Source organism: Acomys russatus, chromosome 3 (assembly GCF_903995435.1).
Source record: "Acomys russatus chromosome 3, mAcoRus1.1, whole genome shotgun sequence".
Taxonomy (NCBI): domain Eukaryota; kingdom Metazoa; phylum Chordata; class Mammalia; order Rodentia; family Muridae; genus Acomys; species Acomys russatus.
In genome coordinates, this window is record NC_067139.1 from 47,328,637 (window position 1) to 47,350,737 (window position 22,101).

The following is a 22,101-nucleotide window of genomic DNA, read 5'->3' on the forward strand; positions in this document are numbered from 1 at the left end:
TATCTGAGACACGATGCCTCAGCACCACCTTAGCTTCCAGATTTAGGCCATCTGAGTATGTTTGTCACACAGTTTATCAATAACTCACACCCCCACCTGGTTTCCATTGTTGTAATATACAATCCCAAATCTCAGAAGTATACTGGGCTATCTCTCTTCTGACTCTAAACCTCTGAAGAATTATCTAAAAATAACCCCCCTCCCTCTCATGGGCACTCATTTTATAAAGAAAATCAATTTTCTCCTGACACAGGAGTGACGTCTCCCAGCATCATGTTATAATCAATACGTCCGAGGTTCTGGTATGAGAAGGACAGGTCAGACCAGCTGGCTCCCACCTGCAGGGAGCTTGGGTCTCATGGGAAGGGCTGGACAATAAGCAAATGAAGTAACCATGTGTGGAGACTTGAAATACTTAGAGATCTCCATTTAAAGAGGGCCTCGGGGGTTGTACTTTAATGTTTAGGGAACTCCCTTTGGGGGTGGAGACACTTACTAAATCATGCAGGATAAGGAGAGTGTCAGTGTACATTTGAGAGTGAAGGAACCATTTAGGATGGGGCAAGCAGTAAGCACTTTGCGTCTTTCTTACTTATAATCTCATAGTGAACCTCCACATGGTCTTGTGAAGGAGACATTTGTGGTCAGCAGCATCTGGCAAGGCCCCTATAAATATCTGCTCCTCTTGTTATTTGTGCCCTGTGTAATCATTTCTTTCCACAGAAAGTCTTGACCAATTGACTTGCTTCTAACTGGATACAGCAACATTGATGGGGGAAATTAAGTCACAAAGAATATGACCCCTGTTTTTGCCAGATGAGTCTCTCACTGGAGCAAGCTATCATGTTGGGGCCTCACATGATGAACTGAGAGCCTCATTTCCATAATCCAGGGAGCAGAGTCCTTCCAGCAGGCACAAGTGAGCCTGAATCCTTCCTGGAGGCACAAGTTAGCCTGAATTCTTCCGGAAGGCACAAGTGAGCCTGGCTGCAGATCCTGCCTCCCTTGGGCACCTTTGTTTCAGTGTAGGAAAAGCTCTGAAACAAAAGCCCATTTGAGCTGTGCCCTGGCTTGTGACTCTCAGAAACACCGAGAAAAGGCAAGTTTTGGCCTAACAACAGAGATTACAGCATTCATTCATTTGCTCATGGATCATGTATTTAACAAACTGACATTTTTCTGCATGTCAGTGATTGCCTAGGTGTTATAGAAACCAATCTCAGTCTCTTGATGTTCCTTGGCCCACAGAGGAGATGCATGGGAGCCCAATGACAGGTCACCTGGCCTTGGTACTTTCCCTGTGGTTGCAATGTGCAGTGGAAACAAGTAGAAATGAAACAGGAAATTTGCCCAGGCCAACGAAGGCAATAAACCAGGGAAAAGACCGCGCGGGCGCACGTGTGTGTGTTGTTCAAGGTCACAGGACCCTTCATTCACTTTGCTTTGCTCAACTGTGAGGCAGTGTGCTTGACTTGACTCTGGGATATGACTACCTTTGTCTACAGTACTCACCTACCTGTGTAGACTCTAACACAAAACAGGTTAAAGTGGATTCTTTATTGCACAAGTAAGAAAAGCAATGGATCAATTGGGTTTCTGTGACAGAGATGAAAGCTATGCTTCGAATTTACTTTCACACACCTCGTGCCACTTTGATTCAGTTGTGGTCTGGTAGATACTTGCTCACTGCCAAGTCTGTGTGTCTATATAAATGGAGATGCTGGGGCTGGACAGAAAGTGAGGGAAATCATCCTTAAAGATGAAATCAAATGGGTAACAAAAACTGGTTCCCTGTGAACACAGCAAGGGCAAGGAGGCCAGGGTAGCGGCTGGACATACTTCAGAATCTGAAGAACTCTGCCCTAGACCCAAGCCCAAAGACTGTATTTTGAATTTAATAATTTGTTAATCCTGCAAGTCTAGAAGAAGCCCAATTAAACTCCTCAATATATTGTCCTATTTAAAATGTGCTATTGGTTTGAGACTTCTGCACTGAGCTCTTACGTTTTCGTCCCTGCATTCGTGCTACATAGCACTTTCAAAATTGAACAGCATAGGAGTCAAAGCCTAGACACCCTTTGCCCACACACTCTTAAGTAGTACCATTTCCCTTGGTCTGCCTGCTTCACTACCTCTTTCTCTACAGTCCTTGACTCTCTCCATGAGAATCTGCATTTGTTGGCTTTATTTTTTGCTTGTCTTGTGCATTAAACAGCACCTTATAAGAACAGAAATCTTGTTATTCCCTGGAGCAGTGTCAGGGAAAGGTTCAGCTCCCATGAAGTATGTGCATGGATGGATGCGATTTTGTTCTCTCTCTCTCTCTCTCCCTCTTCCTCTCCCTCTCCCTCTCCCTCTCTCTCTCTCTCTCTCTCTCTCTCTCTCTCTCTCTCTCTCTCTCTCTCTCTCTGTGTGCATGTCACAGTGCATATAAGCAGGTGAGAGGACAACCTGCAACCTGTGGGAGTTGCTTCTCTTCTCTCAACATTGGGGCGCCAGGAGCAGCCTCAGGTTGTTGCCAGCTTGCTGGGCTTGGTTGGAAGCCATCTGCCCAGCATTGCTTCTTCTCTTATTTGTTATCCCTTCTTTCCATTTAATAAGGCATGCGCATTTTCTTTGAAGGACATTTTATTTCTACATTATGTTACACATATAAATGAGATCATAGGCGTTTTCTCTCAATGCAGTGACTATGGGATTCATCCCTTTTGTTGAATGTTGCATTAGTGGTTTGTGTTACTCTGTCCTAGTTTTACAGGGCTATAATTGGCCCATTTTGATTGTGGACTATTTAGGCATTCCGGTTTTTAGTTATGAGAGATAGAACTACAAACGTCCACGCACAAATCTTTCAGTGGATAAATATACTCGTCTGGGGGCATTAAAGTGTAAAACTGCTATGTCTCCTCCACAGTGATGAAAAATAGTCCCACTCTACTTCACTCTAATAAAAAGTTGTTTTTGAAGTTAGGTTATGTGTCAAGAGTGTAAGAGTTAACATTATTGTCAGGAGGATGTACAGTTAATTGAATAGGTACTGTGTGCTCATATTTAATAACTAGTAGTGCCATGTGCAGACATGCTCCCTGAGGAAATTCTTGTACAGCTGCACAGAAGATATGTATAGAGATACCTGTAAAAACATTTGGTCCAGTTGCAAAGATAACTGAATGTCTTCACTGAATCAATAAATGACAGTAAACACACACTGAGGGATGTCTAGGAAAGTGAGACTATTTAGCTATGTGCAGCAATATAAATGAATCTCTTCAGTGTAGGGACTCAAAGCCAAAATAAAAAAAAAAATCTGCTCTGTATTATAGTCGTGAAGATATAAAGGAATGACAGCGCCACTGTAGGACCGTTAGGAGTATAGCAGTTGCTGATGAATGCAGTGTGCCAAGAGACACAGGGAGGAACAAACAGCAGAAACAGAAGACATTTGGGTTTGAGAAGCATGCAGGGACTAGACTTCAGCTACCCTATGAGCATTTACCATTAGCCTGCAAATGTGCAAGGAGTTGTACTGCTGGGCTGGGAGTCATTTTGTATACTTTGTTTCTAATGAGGAAGTACAGTAGAAGACCCTAGTGTCTATTCTTACTGTCCCCCCTCCCCCCAGTGCTTGACCACTACGCAGTCCTCAGAAGTTTTAGCTGGCATCTGGCTCTCCATCTAAAGCCCACTCATGTCAAGACTCCCTTTTAAATATATTTTATTAATTTATTCATTTTACATCTCAATTTTTATCTCATTCCTTGTATCCTCCCATTCCTTCCTCCCTCTCGCTTCCCCCCTACTCCCCTTCCCTATGACTGTGACTGAGGGGGACCTCTTCCCCATGTATATGCTCATAGGGTATCAAGTCTCTTCCTGGTAGCCTGCTATCCTTCCTCTGAGTGCCACCAGGCCTCCCCATCCAGGGGACATGGTCAAATATGGGGCACCAGAGTTCATGTGAAAGTCAGACACCACTCTCCACTCAACTGTGAAGAATGTCCTGTCCATGGGCTAGATCTGGGTTGTGGTCATGAACCTAAGGTCCCGGCAATGGCTCCTGAGCCCAAGTGAGGAAAATATCTGGGTAACATCTTTATTTATTTATTATTTATTTTTAATTTTTTTATTAATTTATTCTTGTTACATCTCAATGTTTATCCCATCCTTTGTATCCTCCCATTCTTCCCTCCCTCCCATTTTCCCATTATTCCCCTCCCCTAGGACTGTTTCTGAGGGGGATTACCTCCCCCTGTATATGCTCATAGGGTATCAAGTCTCTTCTTGGTAACCTGCTGTCCTTCCTCTGAGTGCCACCAGGTCTCCCCCTCCAGGGGACATGGTCAAATGTGAGGCACCAGAGTACGTGAGAAAGTCATATTCCACTCTCTACTTAACTGTGGAGAATGTTCTGACCATTGGCTAGATCCAAGTAGGCTTCATTCTAGGCATGCAGGGATGGTTTAACATACGGAAATCCATCAAGGTAATCCACTATATAAACAAACTGAAAATCAAAAACCACATGATCATCTCCTTAGATGCAGAGAAAGCATTTGATAAAATCCAACACCCATTCATGTTTAAAGTTTTAGAGAGATCAGGGATACAAGGCACTTTCCTCAACATAATAAAGGCTATATACAGCAAGCCAATAGCCAAAATCAAAGTAAATGGTGAGATACTCAAGGAAATTCCTCTAAAATCGGGAACAAGGCAAGGCTGCCCACTCTCTCCATATCTCTTCAATATCATACTCAAAGTTCTAGCCAGAGCAATAAGACAACAAAAGGAGATCAAGGGTATCCAAATGGGAAAGAAGGAAGTCAAATTATCCCTATTTGCAGATGATATGATAGTGTACATAAGTGACCCTCAAAATTCCACCAGAGAACTCCTACAGCTGATAAACACCTTCAGCAAATTAGCTGGATACAAAATTAACTCAAAAAAGTCTATAGCCTTCCTATACACAAATGACAAGCTTGCAGAGGAAGAAATTAGGAAAACCACACCCTTCACATTAGCCACAAGCAATATAAAATATCTAGGAGTTACTCTAACTAAGCAAGTGAAGGACTTGTTTGAAAAAAATTTCAAAACTCTGAAGAAAGAGATTGAAGATGACCTGAGAAGATGGAATGATCTTCCTTGCTCATGGATCGGGAGAATTAACATAGTAAAAATGGCCATCCTACCAAAAGCAATCTACAGATTCAATGCAATCCCTGGGTAACATCTTTAAGGGGTGCCTTTGTTAGCGTTTCTCTTGCTGCAATAAATCACCATGACCAAAAACAACTTGGGCAGAAAACAGTTTGTTTTATCTTGCAAATCTCAGGTCACACTCCATTACAGAGGGAAGTCAGGCCAGCAACTTGAGGCAGGAACCTGGAGGCAGGAACTGAAGCAGAAGCCATGGAGGAACACTGCTGACTGGCTTCTTCCTAATGGCTTGCCCATCCTACATTTTTATATACCATAGGAACGCTTGCACAGGGCTGGCATGGCCCACAGTGAGTGGGGCCCTTTCATATCCGTCATTAACTTAAAAAGCAGTCCCCAGGGACTTGCCTCCAGACCAATCTTAGGGAGGCATTTTCTCATTTATGATGGCTTCTTCTCAGATATGTCAAGGTTTGTATCAAGTTAACAAAAGCTAGCCAGCACCAAGGCAGAAGCTTGTCTGTCATTTCCCTCAGCCGACAGTCAATAAACTGCTGGCAGAATGACTTTAATTGTGCACATATAGACTATAGAGAATGGCCCAGCCACAAAACCACTAGTTCAGGCTTTCTCATCAGAGAGAAAGCTCTTTGGATTCCTTAGATTATATAAGTTCTTACTGGCGGCTTGACCTCTATGATCTGCCTGATGTGACATTAACGTGATATGTGTAAAAGTGAATGAGACCTATCCATCTTTACTTCGGGGCTGGATGGGTCTCAGAGGTGTGCCCCCAGCAGCGGTGTGAAGAGTAGGAGCATCCAGCTATGGAAGTTGGAATGTCTATATTTAAGTTCTAAGTCTGCTATTTGTGGCATCCTTGAGCCAATCCTTCACCCATCCAGCTGTCATTTCCATCATCTTTAAGGGGACAGATGATGTTGTCCTTCCTGCATCCTCAGGGAGCTACAAAGGTCAAGCAAATTGTGCCAACTATGTGACTGGGCACAAAAGCAGAACATTAGCAATATAGAAAAAGATATTTCCACAAACTCTTACCTTTCAACAAATTAAAAATAAACCCACTTGTTACTAATAGGTTTCTGAGCAAATAGCATGGCATAGTATTTGATAGATTACTTCTTTAGGAGGTGGGATCTGTGAATCCTGTATGTTCATGCCGATACATGGCATAGTTTCCAGACTGTTCTCATGGCGACAAAGCTGAGGGGGTGTGTGTATTGTTTCCTTTGAAACTTTCCTAACTCACTAGCTTCATATTTCTCATTGCATTCCATAGAAAAACCCCAGTACTAACTCTAATCCTAAGGAAGGTGTTGAGAATCATTACATAGAAAGATTTAATTGCCGCCTTTCCCTCTGGCTCTAGAAGAAGTTGCAGAGTTGGGAAGAGCTGGGGAAGTAATGACTCAATAGGAAAGAGTTCTTTCTGGAGTGTTTTCTGTTATGTAATACATATGTGGATAATTTGCAGAAATTAAAGGAACAGGGCTAACAACCCTTCTCCAAAGCACAGACTTATCAGACTTAAACTCTGAATAAGAAAGCCCCAGAAACTTCCATAGTCATTGACCTTTTCATCACCTTACTGAATAAATCAGATCCTTCAAATTCTCATTCACAAACCATTAGAAGCCAGGCATGGTGGTGCACACTTTAATCTAAGCACTCAGAGAGGCAGAGGCACTTGGATCTTTATGAGTTTGAGGTTATCCTAGTCTACAAAGTGAGTCCAGGACAACCAAGGCTACACATAGACACCTTGTCTCAGGAACAAACAAGCAAGCAAGCAAACAAACAAACAAACAAAAAGCAAACAAACCCAAACCTAAACCAAACCACCATACCACCACCACCACCACCACCACCACCACAACCACCACCACCACCACAACCACCACCACCACCACCAACAACAACATCACATTAGATGCTCCTTATCCTTGGACTGAACCTAGACATGGAACTCTACCCTGGTGATCTGTGCATCGCTCCTATAAGTGGAAGCACATCTTCCCAGTTGCAGCCTGGTCTCTGCTGCAACCATCGGGTCCTGCTCACATCTTTACTCATCATTAGGACAAGCTTGGTATTTTTTTTCCCTTCCCTTCTCTTGTCCCTTCCCTGTTCTTTCACGTTCGTATCCTTTTCCTCTATGTGCAGTGCTTAGGATTGAACATGGCAGACATGCACTCTATCACTGAGCCCCACCCCTAGCTTTCCTACTGCTAGACCTTCCTCCCTCAGCATAGGAGTCAAACTCTAGAGAGCCTTTGCCCACATACTCTCAAGTAGTACCACTTCCCTTGGTCTGCCTGCTTCACTACCTCTTTCTCTACAGCCCTTGTCTCTCTCCATGAGAACCTACATTTGTTGCCTTTATTTTTTGCTTGTCCTGTGCATTAAACAGCACCTTATAAGAACAGAAATCTTGTTATTCCCTAGAGCAGTGTCAGGGAAAGGTTCAGCTCCCATGAAGTATGTGCATGGACGGATGCGATTTTGTTGCCATATAACATGCAGTCTACACATCTTATGTCCCTTTCATGTCAGCTTACCATGAGGATCTCCTGGTTTTCTGTAACCAAGATGAGAAAGCCCATATGTCCTTATCTCAGAGTGACATCATGATGTGGAAAATGCCTCTCAGTGGCAAAAACAACTACAGAAACAATCTTCTCTGGAATGCATTTGGATGATACTAAGCAGTCTCCATAGTCTGACAATCCCAATGATGGGACTTGCCTTTCTATAGTTCCCAGCACTTCTCTGAGGACAACAACACTTCCTCATGGGGGCTGGAGGGATGGCTCAGTGGTCAAGAGCACTGGCTACTCTTCCAGAGGTTTGATTCCCCATACCCACATGGCAGCTCACAACAATCTGTAATCCAGTTATAGGGAATCTGCTGCCTTCTTCTGGCCCCCATGGGTACTAGGCACAGCATATAGACACACATGCAGGCAAAACACCCTCACACATACAAGTAAAAAAAAAGGATTCCCACATTGAAGAATTTCAGTTTTCTTCTCCTCAAAAAAGGTGAGTCCAAAATATGTAAGGAACTCAAGAAAATAAACACCACCAAACAAAATATCCCAGTTAAAATGAGGTACAGAGCTAAACAGAGAATTCTCAACAGAGAAATATCGAATGGCTGAGAAACACTTGAAGAAATACTCAACATCCTTAGTTGTCAGGGAAATGCAAATCAAAATGACTCTGAGATTCCCTCTTACACCCATCAGAATGGCTAAGATCAAAAACTAAAGTGACAGCACATGCTGGCGAGGACTTAGAGGAATGGGAACACTCCTCCATCCTGGTGGAAGTGAAAACTTGTACAGCCACTTTGGAAATCAATCTGAAGCTTTCTCAGAAAATTGGGAATAGTGCTACCTCAAGACCCAGGTATATCACTCTTGGCCATATACCTGAAAGATGCTCCACCACACAAGAAGGACATTTGTTCAATTATGTTCATAGCAGCTTTATTCGTAATAGCTAGAATCTGGAAACAACCTAGATGTCCCTCAACTGAAGAATGGATAAAGAAACTGTGGTGCATTCACACAATGGAATACTACTCAGCTATTAAAAACAAAGTAATCTTGAAATTTGCAGGCAAACGGGTAAAACTGGAAAAGAATATCCTGTGTTCAGTAACCCAGAAAGACACTCATGGTACATTCTCACTTATAAGTGGAGACTAGCCCAACATAGATATCCTCTGAGAGACTCCACTCAGCAGGGGATCAGCACAGATGCTGGAACTCATTGATGGATTCCGGATAACAGTGGTATGGAAGAATGAGGGAATGGAAAGACCTACAGGATTCAGGAGCCCCACAAGGAGAACATCAGGGCCAGTGGATCTGGACCCAGGAGGGCCTGCACAAGCTGTTGTACCAACCAAGGACAATGCACGCAGCAAGTGTAGATCCCCTGTTCAGATCTAGCCAATGAGCCGCTCAGTTTCCATGGTTGTGGGGAGAGCGGGGACTGCCTCTGCCATGAATACTGGAGGCCCTGATCTGATCACTTCCCCTTGGTGTGGAAGCTTGGCCACACACAGAGGAAGGGGAAGCAGGCTATCCAGATGAGACTGATAGGCTGAGGGAAGAGTTCTCCTTCTGAAGGAAGTCTAGGGGAAGAGAATAGGGTGGAAGAGGCATGGAGGGTGGGAATGGGAAGATACAAGCGAGGGGATAACAATCAGGATGTAATCTGAATAATTTATAATAAATGAAAAAAAAAAAAAAGACAGGTGAGTGGTTGAAAGACCCTAATTCCTTGTTGTTTATAGTGTTTCCACTTTTTAATGTTTATACTGGAGCAATGAACAACAGATTATTTTCTGAAAATATTACTTGTAGAAGTTGGCGAAATGAGTTGAGCATATATAGTTGGCCCCTTATAACCACATGTTCTGCATCTGTGGATTCAGTCAACCACAGAATGAGAATACAGAACACAATATCATGTCTGCATTGAGGAGACTATTATCCTTGGCCTGCTTTCCTAACAGCACAGTCTAGCAGTCGCTTACACAGCACTCATATGCTATGCGCCATCACAAATGATCTAGAGGTGTTTCAAGCTACACTGAAGGATGTACATAGGTCATATACAAATACTATGTCATGTTATGTAAGAGGCTTGAGCATCTGCATGTTTTTTTATATAACTTCATAGTGTCCTAAATATAGTGCCTTGCTGACCACTGCATTGGTTTTAACCATTTGTGCACTAGAAAATGTTAACAGCACTCATGGCATGAGGACGTATGGTGGATTTCTTAGCGGCAACCATTCTTCCTTCTGTTGCTATCCATATGCAATATGGATTTATAAATCCTCTAGTCAAGCGACTCTGCTTCTCCAATCTTTGGGTCTCGGCTAGCTCTGCAAGTTCTTATACACATAGGATATGGTGAGCATGACACCGAGACAGTTCTAAATGTGGCCTCAAGATCCCCAAGTAGAACAGAGCTGCCAAGAAACACACAGCAACAAGAGACTATGAGTATGGTAATGACCAGATGAACTAGTAGGATCACCTGAAGATTTGTGAACAGTAGCACACATACTTTTGGGATACTGAGTTATTAAAATTAATTCATTCTAAAGAATTAGCTACCTAATAGGAACATATGTACAACAGCAAAGTAAAAAGATCCCTCTAAAGGAAAGGGCATTGCAGCTTTCTCATGAGCTTTGCTGTTTGCCACTTATAAACAGGGAGCCCCCATTCCTGGTTATGTGTCACATTCCCTAATCTATTCAGCTTCCGTGCTCACTCTTGGGTGATGAGGGAAACCATTCATCTCCAGGTCTCAAATCTTAATGCCTTGAAACCTATCTCCTTTATTCCAATACCATAGAGAGAAGCCTTTTCAAGTTAACCCATCAGCCTAACATGAGGATCCAAACACAACTACAGCTTACGGCTTGAACAATTCAGGTTGAAATTGGAGAAGGGGAGAGAAAAAGTGAACAGTTATGGATAAAGGCAGCTGCCATGGTGAAGAGAGGTCAGTACTTAGCCTGGACACCACTATGGTCATATCTACATCTTCTCAGCATTCTGCTGCTCGCAGACTATATTTATTTTAAGTACTTTCTATGTTCATTATTGCCACAATAAAGCTGGACAGAAAATTATCTGGAATTTAGTGACTTGTGCTTTTTATCATGAGACATCCTCATTTAGAATGGGGATGCCTATACAATTCTGGCTATGGCTGGGTTGGCTTGGTTCTAGTATGGGCTAAGTTATTTTAATTTCATAAGTCCACTGATAGCTCATTAACAGAGCAAGTATGAGAGTGAGGGTCAAAGACAGAGGTAGACAAATCTACTCGGTAGCTCACAAGTCATGATTTGTTGTTCAAACTTAATTTAGGACAAAGCAACCGCTGAGACTAATTACTCAATGGCTCACACTGTATTTATAGCACACTTTCTTATATTCTTTCATCTACTATTGGGTAGAAAAGATAATTGACATCTCAGATAATCTCTCTTCATTCAACCCAAACAATCCCCTCATCACTCAGTTCCTAACCAGCTCCTTCTCTGCGGAGCTGCCACCAGACAGCCAAACCACATCATTTTCTGGGGTCTACGTGACAGGCAGCTGCTGAAGCTACACTGTGCTGCCTCCTACTGCCCCATCGTCACTGCTCTTAACCACCTAAGTGAGAGAAGCCAACAAAAACCTAACCACTTCACCAGTAAGTAAATCTTCACTACAATTATAATTAACCAGGTCACAGAGTTGCATTCACAACTTATTTCCCCCAGCAAATTTTAGCAAAAGAAGAGTAAGTCATATAAAGGAGTAAAACTTACTTATGCCTGTCTTCCTAAAGATTGATCAATAAGCTCTTTTTGGAAAGTGTACTTCTGTATTTTCAACCAATTCAGCTAGAGAGTAAAACTATGCAATCTGGCTTTTTAAATTCTACCTCTGTACTTTGTGGCTATTATCCACTTATAAGGGAGTACATTTGATGTTTGTCTTTCTGGGTCTGAATTTTTTTCACTCAGTATGATATTTTATAGTCCTATTCATTTTCCTACAAATTTCAAGATGCCCTTGTTTTAAAAAGCTGAGTAGTATTCCATTGTGTAAATGAACCAGTTTCTTTATCCATTCTTCAGTTGAGGGACATATAGGTCGTTTACTAGTTTCTGGCTATTAAACCCATTCACAAAACCTTTGACCCAAAATTTGTCCTGCCTACAAGATGTGTGGGGACAAAGAAGGAGAAAAGATTGTGAGAAAGGTCAATCAAAGACTAGTCCTACTTGAGACCCATCCCATGGGAGAGATCAATTCCCTGCCACTATTAATGTAACTCTGCTATGCATGTAGACAGGAGCCTAGCATAACTCCTCTGAGAGGCTTCTCCCAGCAGCTGATGGAAATAGATGCAGATACCCACAGCCAAACATTAGACAGAACTTGGGGAGTCCTATGGATGAGTTGGGGGGATGATTGAGGGAGCAGAAGGGGGTCAAGGACTCCTCATGGAGACCTACAGAGTCAACTAACCTTGGAAAAGTCCTTAGTCTCAGCCGCCCTCCCTCCCTTCCTTCCCCTCCCTCCTCCCTCTTTCTTTTAGCTTTCTCTGTCTTTCATTCTGACCCCAGCTTTAAGTTCTTTATTAAAGTCTCTCCCTTACAGGGGCTGGAGAGAGGATCATCTGCAGAGAGCACCTGCTACCCTTGCAGAAGACCCAGCTTGGTTCCCAGTACCCACATCAGACAGCTCACAACTGTCTATGACTTCTTCTCCAGGAGAACTAATGCCCTCCTATGAGTGAATGCGGATATGGGATGTGCATAGCCCATGTATAGACAAGCAGGCACACACAAATAAATTGATAAATAATGCTAAGGGCCTCCCTTAAAGGAAAATGATAAGGAATTTAAATAAATGTAATTACATGTATTTGTAGCTAGGCTTAACACATCACACGTAGTAACTCCTAGTTATGTGGCAGTTATTGCTGTTCAAACTGGAGGTGGGAAAGCAGGAAGATAACAGGGCCACTGCTCACCGAGTCCACCACAAATTACTAATGTAGAGCCAATCACTTTCTTGAAAGGAAATAAAATATTTGTATTCAGAGCTATAGAAGGGACTTATAGAAAAAGGCTAAACCACAAAATGCAATCAGTATATTAGGTTCCATTGACCAGGCTTCTGAAACTCCTAGGTCTCAGTCAATGAGGAGGCAGAAAATGCTGGTGAGATGCATCAGAAGGAAGACGAGTAGTCTTAATTCACAAGATTGTGTGGGGGCTGTGTAAGAGGCTCCCTCATTTGTCAACAGGTATAAAGAGTAGGAAACCCTCTTTGTGTCCTTTCTGAAGCTATACTTCTTTAACAACCCTGATTACAGTTCTGTGTGTCAGTGCTTGAGAAAGGACCCAGTACACTTAGGATTCCATTTTGGAGATAGGCAGAAGAGAAGGATGTTTGTGGCAGTCTGGGAGGCTACAGAGAAAACACCCAGCTCTCAGCTGATAACATGAAGGATATCCGCTGACTTTCCATCTAAACTCTCTATTGCTATTAGTCTCTTGGTAAAGCAGGTACAATGACAATATTTGACTCTGTATTCTTAGAACAACTGAGGAAGAAGTACAAGAAACTATAACATGCTCTTAATATTGCTATTGGTTCCAGCATCTGTAGCATCTTAATGTCGTCCCCACAAACTGAATAGAATTTTCTCATATGCTCCATGCGTCTTGATCTCTTTAAGTTCTGTTTTCCAAGACTAAATCACACATGGTAAACAAAATAATGTAATATGGAAAGTCCATCAAATGCCTGACAATCATTAGAGGCAGCTCAAGACTTCAGGAAGACAAGATTTAATCTCTGTCTCTATTTGAGCAACCACGTGATGACAGGGGCAGGTTAAATGTGACCAGAGCGAAAGTTTGTTCCTAGAACACTATGACCCCTTTGTTGATATCATGCTATAAAACCATACTGGCAGGTGGATTGAGGTCACATGCCAATTAGTCTTGTAATGGTTTGAATGAGACCTTGTTCCTTATAGGCTCATGTATTTGAATACTTGGTTCCCACTTGGTAGGATCGTTTGAAGAGATTGTGGGGAGGTACAGCTTTGCTGAAGGAAGTAAATCACTGAGGGCAGGCTTTCATGGTTTTATCCTCACCTCACTTGCACTTTACTCTCTGCTTTGTGTTTATGGTTGAGGCTGTGGTTTCTCAGTTCCTGATTCTGTTGCCATGCCTGCTTGCCATGACGGGCACTTAAACCTCTGGAACCGTAAGCCAAAATAAAATCTTCTATTAGTTGCTTGTAGACACGGTATTTAATCCCAGTATCAGGAAAGCAACCAATACAGGTTTTGTTCTGCTTTTTCTGTTGCTGTGATAAAATATATGGACCAAAGCAATTTAAAGAAGAGAAGAAGAGATGCTTTATGCTGATAGACAGTGTGTGTTCTATCATGGTGGGGAAGCAAGGGCAGCAGGAGCCTGAACTAACTAGACACATTTCATCCTGAGCCAGGAAGAAGAGAGAGACGGTGTTTGTATTTATGTTTCTCTCTCTCTCTCTCTCTCTCTCTCTCTCTCTCTCTCTCTCTCTCTCTCTCTCTCTCTCTCTCTCTCTCTCCAGATATTCCAGCATCCTGACCAGAAGAATAATGAGTGGTACCTGCAGTGGGCATATATTTTTACTTCAGTTAACCTAATGACAGGAGTTCCTCAGAGGCATTCTCAGAGGCTTCTCTCCCAGGGGATTCTAGATTTCACCAAGTTGGCAATTGAGAGTAGCCACCACAGATCTCTTCCACTATTGCACTTTGACTAACCAAGGAGAAAGGAGCAAACACATAGCATTGTGCAACATGAGTGTTTAAGCCCACAGGGCTTCTGTACTTAGGAGAGTGTTGACAACTAATTGAGCAGTTGCTTGAGTCAGGGAGATGCTGGCTATGGATAACAGGTGTGAAAACCATGGCTCTTGATCTCAAGCTATGTAGTTTCTCAAGCTGTGAATCATGGCCCCATCTAAGGATTTGTAGCTGAATGTAGGGAGGAGTGGGAAAATTTGGCCAGAGTCCCAGGTTTCTGAATACATAAATAAAAAGTTAGTTAAAAATGAATGAATAACACACCCAATGGTCTTGTTGTAGCACCTGCCTATTGTATCCTGTGCCTTGCTTGTAGCCTTCATTCTTAACACATAACATATCAGGATTGTGCCAAACATATCATCATGCCATGTGATGCTAGCAAATGCTGCTGAAATACATGTCTCGGTTTCAGGACTGTTGTATGTTATATATTATAGTGCTTTTACATACAAAGTTTTCTGATCTCTACATAAATGTTATGATCTAACTACAGAAAATAAAAATTTCTATGCCTTTTAAGACCATCATTCCTCACCTTTGGTTTATAACATGTAAGTATATTTGATTTTGAAAACCAATCTGAACCACTGACTGACTTGAATACCTAAAACCTATTAAGTGAACTTGGCTTTGGGTTAAGATAGAACTCCCAGCTTTCTGAGATGACCTCAAACATATTTCAGCCATTTGTACTGTCCTATATATTTATACAAAGCAGTGTCGTCAGCACTAATGATTATAAATCAAAATATTGATTTGCTTTGTCTAGTAGTACCAAGATTTAATTTTTTGTGTAAAAATAAGCATGTCTGTCTTGTTAGCGTACATTTTTCATTCATCATTAGTAAGCAAGCTCTAAAATGGTATGCTTAACAAAGATTGTTTTAAAATAAATGTCTTCATTACTTATCTTTGGTACGTTTGATTTGCATTTTTACAAAGCTGTCAACCTGAGATTGCACAATAAGGTCTTGGGTGGATGGGGAGGAACATAAACAAATGAGCGTGCCCTGTAGGTAGGTGAGTAAACTGCGTGAGTGCTATCCAACTAGGGCTCTGGTTCAGGAAAACAAGAAGACACTTAAGGAAGCCAATTTTAGAAGGCTGGCAAGGGAGGGTTTCCTTTAAATTGCACACAGAGGAGCTAGTCACAGGAACAACCAGCGACAAGCTTAGGATGACGCAGAATGAGAAATGCCATGGGAGAGCCCCTCCCACCACCACACAGACAGAACTGATAACTTGCTTCTAGCCAATGTTCCATAGCGAGGATGTAGAATTTTTGTAGATGTCAGGGTCTTAATCACTTGCATTTAAAGGAGATTTATCCTGGTGGCTGACTTAATCCCTTTAAACAGTGAGTCTGAAACCCAGGGCTCAGGGGCAACAGAGCTTCTCTCTGTCCATCACTCTGAGTCCAGCCTGAAGAACATGAGCTGTGTCATCAATATGAAGGAGCTCAGAGGCAGATTCCCTCCCTGCCAAGTTTCCAAATGAGAAGATCTAGCTGACGCCTTAATTCCAATCTTGTGAGACCCTACGCAGAGAACCTGAAGAAAGATGCCTGGATTTCTGACCCAGAAAACCATCTGAGATTTAATAATAGGAGGTAATAAGTGGATATTCTTGGAAGCTGCTAAATTTCTGGTCAACTTTATGCAACAGTGTAACATAAACATATATAATATCCATGCACAATGACCCTTATAAAATTGTAAATGCGTGAGGAGTGTACAAGCGGGCATAGTCCCCGGACCAGCAGGCACACATGATGCTGAGTTCATATCAGATGCTTTAAAATCTGCTGAGAGAATGAATAAGCAATAAAGGTATGTTCCTAAACAGCACCACTAGGCCAGCAATACAACTGCCTATTCCAGAATTTCAAAGTATCTGAACAATTATTTATTGTGAGACTATTATCTACAAAGAACTTCATTGTTGTTACAGGGATAAGAGTAGTGATTAAGAAATGGAGTCAGCACCAAGAAGCAAATTTTCAGCCACCACTTCTCTGGGGAACTTGTGACCCAGGAAAAAGCTGTGCTGTTATGTGGAGATTAAGGGCTCTGTAATGAGGCATGATAGAACTCAGCAATCTGGGTCACGGCTGAAAGCCTGATAATTTGAGGTTTCCCTTCAGAGTCTAATGAACTATGTGGAAAGCTGCCAAGTCTTAATCAAGTCCAAGGCAGCAGTAATAAGATAAACTGCATCATCAAAAACATGATGGTTGGAAGGAAAGAAGTGAAGTGTTGAAAGAATGAGAATTCTATAGTGATGAAGGACTCAGTGTTAGAAATGTAAAGATATGCCAGGCGATGGTGGCACATGCCTTTAATCTCAGCACTTGGGAGGCAGAAACAGGTGGATCTCTGTGAATTCAAGGCCAGCCTGGTCTACAGAGCGAGTTCCAGGACAGCTAGAGCTGTTACACAGAGAACCCCTGTTTCAAAAGCCAAAAAACAAAAACAAAAACAAAGCCCCTAAAAAAACCAAAAAAAAAAAAAACCCACAAACAAGCAAACAAACCAAAAAAATGTAAAGGTATTTATAGGTTGAGAAATCACATTCCACGTGTCTCTATCCAGGCCTTCTAGATTTATCTGAAAACACTCTAGAAATTTACAGATGTGCAATGGCATCTCTGGGCCAGCAGTAGGAGGATACTGCATGCTATCCTCACTGTCCATTGGGTACAGATGATGGCTCTGGACAAGGTTGGCAGCATGCTGCTGATGGTTTGCTGGTAGCATACAATCACTATTCACTATGATGTTTTTCAAATACAAGAATTGAAGCTAAAGGAAATATCTTTTTTTCGTCCATATCCCTTCAACACCAGCTGCCTTATGAGGGTATCCTTGTTTCTTTCTAACACATAATCAGAGAACTCCATCGTGGCTTTCTTTTTGTTGTGTGTCTTTGTGCACACATGCCTGTGTGCATGCCTGTGTGTGTATGTATGTGCACACATGTGCACTTGAGTGTTTGTGGGTGCATAGTCATGTGTGTGTGTTCGCATGCATATGGAGGTCAGAGGTAAGCTTCAATGTCTTTCCTCGGGTGCTACCTACCTTGTTGTTTGAGACAAGGCCTCTCATTGGAACTCGGGAATTGAAAATGAAGCTGGATTGGCTTGTCAGTGAGCCGCAGGCATCCTCCTGTCTCCACCTGTCCAGTGCTGGGTTTACAACTGCCTACTGTCATGCTTCCCTTCCCACTGATGTGGGTTAGCTTGCATGCTTCTGTAGGAAGCACTGTTCTGATGAAGCCCTCCTCCCAGACCCTGCAACATTCTTTCCAGAGAGATGTTCACATGCTTTAGAATGATGTAATTGAGAATAACTTGTAACGTAAAACCACAAGTGTAGGCAGTAGCAAATGCCTGATCGGCTGGGAATACAGTTGACAACAAGTGAGAGAAAAGGGGAGTGGTTGTATCTTCAAGATACTTTCAGTACTGCATCATGACAACAGGTCACAGCCTTGGATTTCATGAAGATTGGGGCAGGACAGTCGTTGGGTCATTTCTTAGATGACACAACGGATCTCAGTGATATCACCTTGGGTTTGTGAGTTAGCTTTGGGATTCAACTCAAATGATCAGATAACTGGTTCCCCAGCACTACGAAAAATGAAAACAACACTGACACCATACTAGGTTGCAAGTGGTTTTACAATGAATCATAGGTGGTATATAAGCAATTTTCCCCCTGAAGTCAATACACATATGCTCAAACAAAATAAGCCATAGGACACTTTCATAGGCAATAAAGAGAATACTATGAAGGTTCCTTGCTTTCTTCATGTGTTTTGATAGACAGAGCATGTTACAACAGACAACTGATTCAGAATTGATATATACTTGTTTTTTTTTTTTTTCTTTCTTTCACAAATTCCACTTCTCCTTTAGGAGGAGACTGGCAGTCATTGACAGCTTCTCAGAAAGGGACATCATTGAAACTTGCAGAACACAGTTCCTCAAAACAGATTCCACCTTCCCCTAGGAAGGGGTGTGCATAGGAGGAAAATGCTATGTATATTTTCTGCTGTGGAAGAGCCTAGCAATTGTCTGTCTTATAAGTTCACAAAGGCATAGAAAATGTAAAGCTAAACAACAGAAGAATGTCAGTGGGTCTAGGATGAAAGCAACTCAATTATGTGTCCATATTCTGGCTCTTGTGCATTGGCAGTGTTTTGCAAAGTGGAATGAATTCTGAGAAAGAGGATTTGAGTCTCTCGTTTGTGACTCCTGGTAACAGGGCTCAGAGAGGTTTGACATCCTCTCTGACCTGTCCACATGCACCCAACCAGGAAGTGGTGGGAAAGAGTAACTTAGATCTTTCCTTTGTGGCCAGTTCAGGCACACATTAGGTGGAACCTAGCTGCTCTGGTCAGTGTGGCCTTAGAGACTGCCTCTGATGCCCCCACCCCCTTCATGTCAGAGCACCGGCTGCTCTGACTGATCTCGCACATCCCCAGTGCTGTGAATGATCTAAGATGGCTTAATAATGATAGGCTTCTATTTTAATAGCTATGTTTCACTGTTAATGTGTGTATTTAAAAAAAAGAAAGGCTTGTACATCCAAGGTGGGATTTCACACACATTACTTCTTAAGGTAAAGATGAGCTCAGAAAGAAAGTGAATTTGAGCAGGTGTAGTAAGACTATCAAATTGTCATACAGGTAAACCTTGGAAATGACAAAGGCACGAAGATGCAGTCTTAATAGCAAAACACTAGAAAATGACTCAAAAGGTCATTTTCTCCCTTTCCCATTGTTTTCACTATTGATTTGCTGAGATTTTTCCTATTTGTTTGATCTATAAAATAAACATATGCTTAAGATAAAAAGCTTAGAAACTTAGAAAAGCTCAACTGGAAAATATAAGAACCAAGCCCAATGCTTTCTACTAAGGATAAGCACCACATTCCTTTCATTCTTCTGTCAATTTAACAATGGGGCTAAGTGCATGGCTGCTTCTAGGGCATCATCTTCAACTTGGCAAAAGTTAATGAAAACATTTACAATGGAATATATTCTTCAGCTCTTACTGGATGAAGTACGTGGCATCATGAGGTTCGATCAATATTTAACACAGGATAATTACAAACCATCATGGAAAGGGCCACAGAACCCCAAGGTCCCAAAGCTAGTGAGAGGCCAGAAGAGAGTTTTTCTCAGTCTCTATGTGTCTGAACAAACAAGGGCAGCTCTTGGATAATCCATTACACTGTCTCCATTCAACCTGCTGCAGTGCCTGGAGTTCATGCAGAGGGACCAGAGCAAGGCTGAGGGACTCTAACAGCTCTCACAGGGGGATGGACAACATAGCTACCAGGAAGGCATGTCCTTATTTGAAACTCAAATTCCTGGGATGGCCTCAGGTTGAATTTCTCTAGGATGCAGATGCAATGTGCATTTTAGACATGGTCTCAAGTGTCACACACAAACTAGCTCAAAGCCTTGTGCAGTAAACTCAGTGAATATTTGCCAAGGGAAGGAATGGATAGCAGCAGATGGGTAAGCAGGAGATCACAAACTCCCATAGCTTGTTATCCAAGTCTCCACCCATGGGAAAGGCAGGACTGTTGGGGGTGGGACCAATCAGAATGAATGGGCAACCTCTCTGATGCAGTCAGAGATTCATGGCATGACTGAATTGTGCTGTGATATAACTCAAAATCAAGCAGGATTCCCTTGTCAATCACTCTGGATGCCCAAGCTCTGTGTTGAGTTTCCCCCTTAGCTGGAGACATAGGAATGCTTCACCCTGCACACACTCTGCACTTTACAGCAGAGCCATCTTTGTAATAAAGTCATAGTTTTGGTTGTTAGCTCTTTACACACCAAGGCTTCTCTGTTCTCCTGGGGCCTGCTTACTCGTCAGCCACAATGAGGCCAGTCCTAGGGTCCATGAGCCCAGGAATAACTTCAGAGCTCACATAAATGTTTCAGTGGCTTTTAAAGTCTGACAAAAGCACAGTTATAATCTAGTCTTCAATATAGCCAATCTTTCATCAGCACACTTAGAAAACATGATTTTTGAATGTTTCCCCATTAAGAAGTGGCCCACAGAAGTCATCATGAGCTCTGCTGACCCATAGTTCTGGGCCCAAAGAATAGACACCTACCTGACAGGCATTATACAGGAGTTGATGTTCAAACTTCTTGATCCCAAGAATGTTCTGGAACATCTCATACAGCTGTTCCTTGCTCAGAATCAACTCCGAAGCAGCACTGGCTGTCATTCGAGCTTGCTGCTTCCTGGGGTCCTCCTCACCACGGTAGATGGCATCAAACTTGGCCATCCAGGAGCTCAGCACAGTCTCCTTGCTGAGGCCGTCAATCTCAGGCAGGCTGCGCACCCTCTTCTCAATGTGTTTCTTGAAGACCTCACGAGAGTCATTGGCTGAGCAGCCCCCACTCTGCACCATGCGGGCCACACGGTCACTCTTGAGGAACACCTGAGTGAGAGAGGTCCAAGAAAGATTGGATCAGGCATGGAGGTGCCACTGTCCGGAATTGCATCCTTCCCATGTACCATGGAATGCATCAGCATGAGTCACTTTCTACTTACCAGCCAATTCAGTCACATCATGAACCTCTGACTGCATCAGAGTGAGAGGTCCTTGCTGTGTAATTTCAGACAAGTCCCTTACCCCCTTTCTTCAGTGCCCAAATCTTAAAGTGAATAAAAATAGTATGGTAGCTCCCATTATTTGAGGGCATGTGTCCCAAGACCCTCACAGAATGCCTGAAGCCACAGATATTATTGCACTTTGCTTGCATGGTGTTGCTTGTTCTACTTCAAGACTTTGATAAAGCTTAATCTGTAAGTCTGAAAAAGACCAGCACCAATTGCAGTGTGAAAACAATTACAGCAATACATTATAATAAGAGCTATTTAAAAACGTGTGAATTGCTTAACTCAGCCTAAATGCCTTCAGTCTAAATAAAAGTGTAGAAGTCGGGACTACAGCAGAGAGAATTACTGAGCTTACAAAATCCTCAAAGACTGACCTCATGACACGTGCATTGAGAGCACAGGCTGTGGCTAGACTGGGTGGGTCCTCCTCTGCCTCTGCTACTCAGTGACTGTGTAAACTGTGCTAAGTGAACCTCTTCAAAGCTTTGGTGATCCTGTCTATAAAATAAGGTAATAATCAACTCTCTATAGGTGTTTTAATTAAATGAGTCATTTTAAAAAGAGCACTTACAGTGGCGTCTGGATCCCTAAATGCCACAGAAGTTGTTATTATTGTCATTAAGTATCTAGCATTGGGCACTTAAATGTTAAGCACTACATGTATCTCATTTATTCTCTAAAGGATAGTTATCATAACTGGAATTAAGTACCAGGAAAATATGTGTTAATTTTCTGTCTCCTTGATGGACATGCAATTCTACAAGTGCAAGGAGTGTATCCATGTATCTCACAGTATCTCCAGTCTCTGGATAGCACATGGTGCTCTGAAAAAGAACTAAAAATAATGTAGCTGTT

General features: G+C 42.4%; 1 protein-coding gene across 12 annotated transcripts in view; it reads right to left on the reverse strand.

The window, feature by feature from the left end:
* Cadps (calcium dependent secretion activator) overlaps positions 1-22,101 on the reverse strand; it is a 420,141-nt gene that overhangs the window by 282,768 nt on the left and 115,272 nt on the right. For all 12 annotated transcript variants that reach the window (XM_051139845.1, XM_051139831.1, XM_051139822.1 and 9 more), the window contains exon 3: positions 20,732-21,064. In XM_051139845.1, the coding sequence (XP_050995802.1) occupies positions 20,732-21,064 (333 nt within the window). The remainder of the gene's footprint in view (positions 1-20,731; positions 21,065-22,101) is intronic.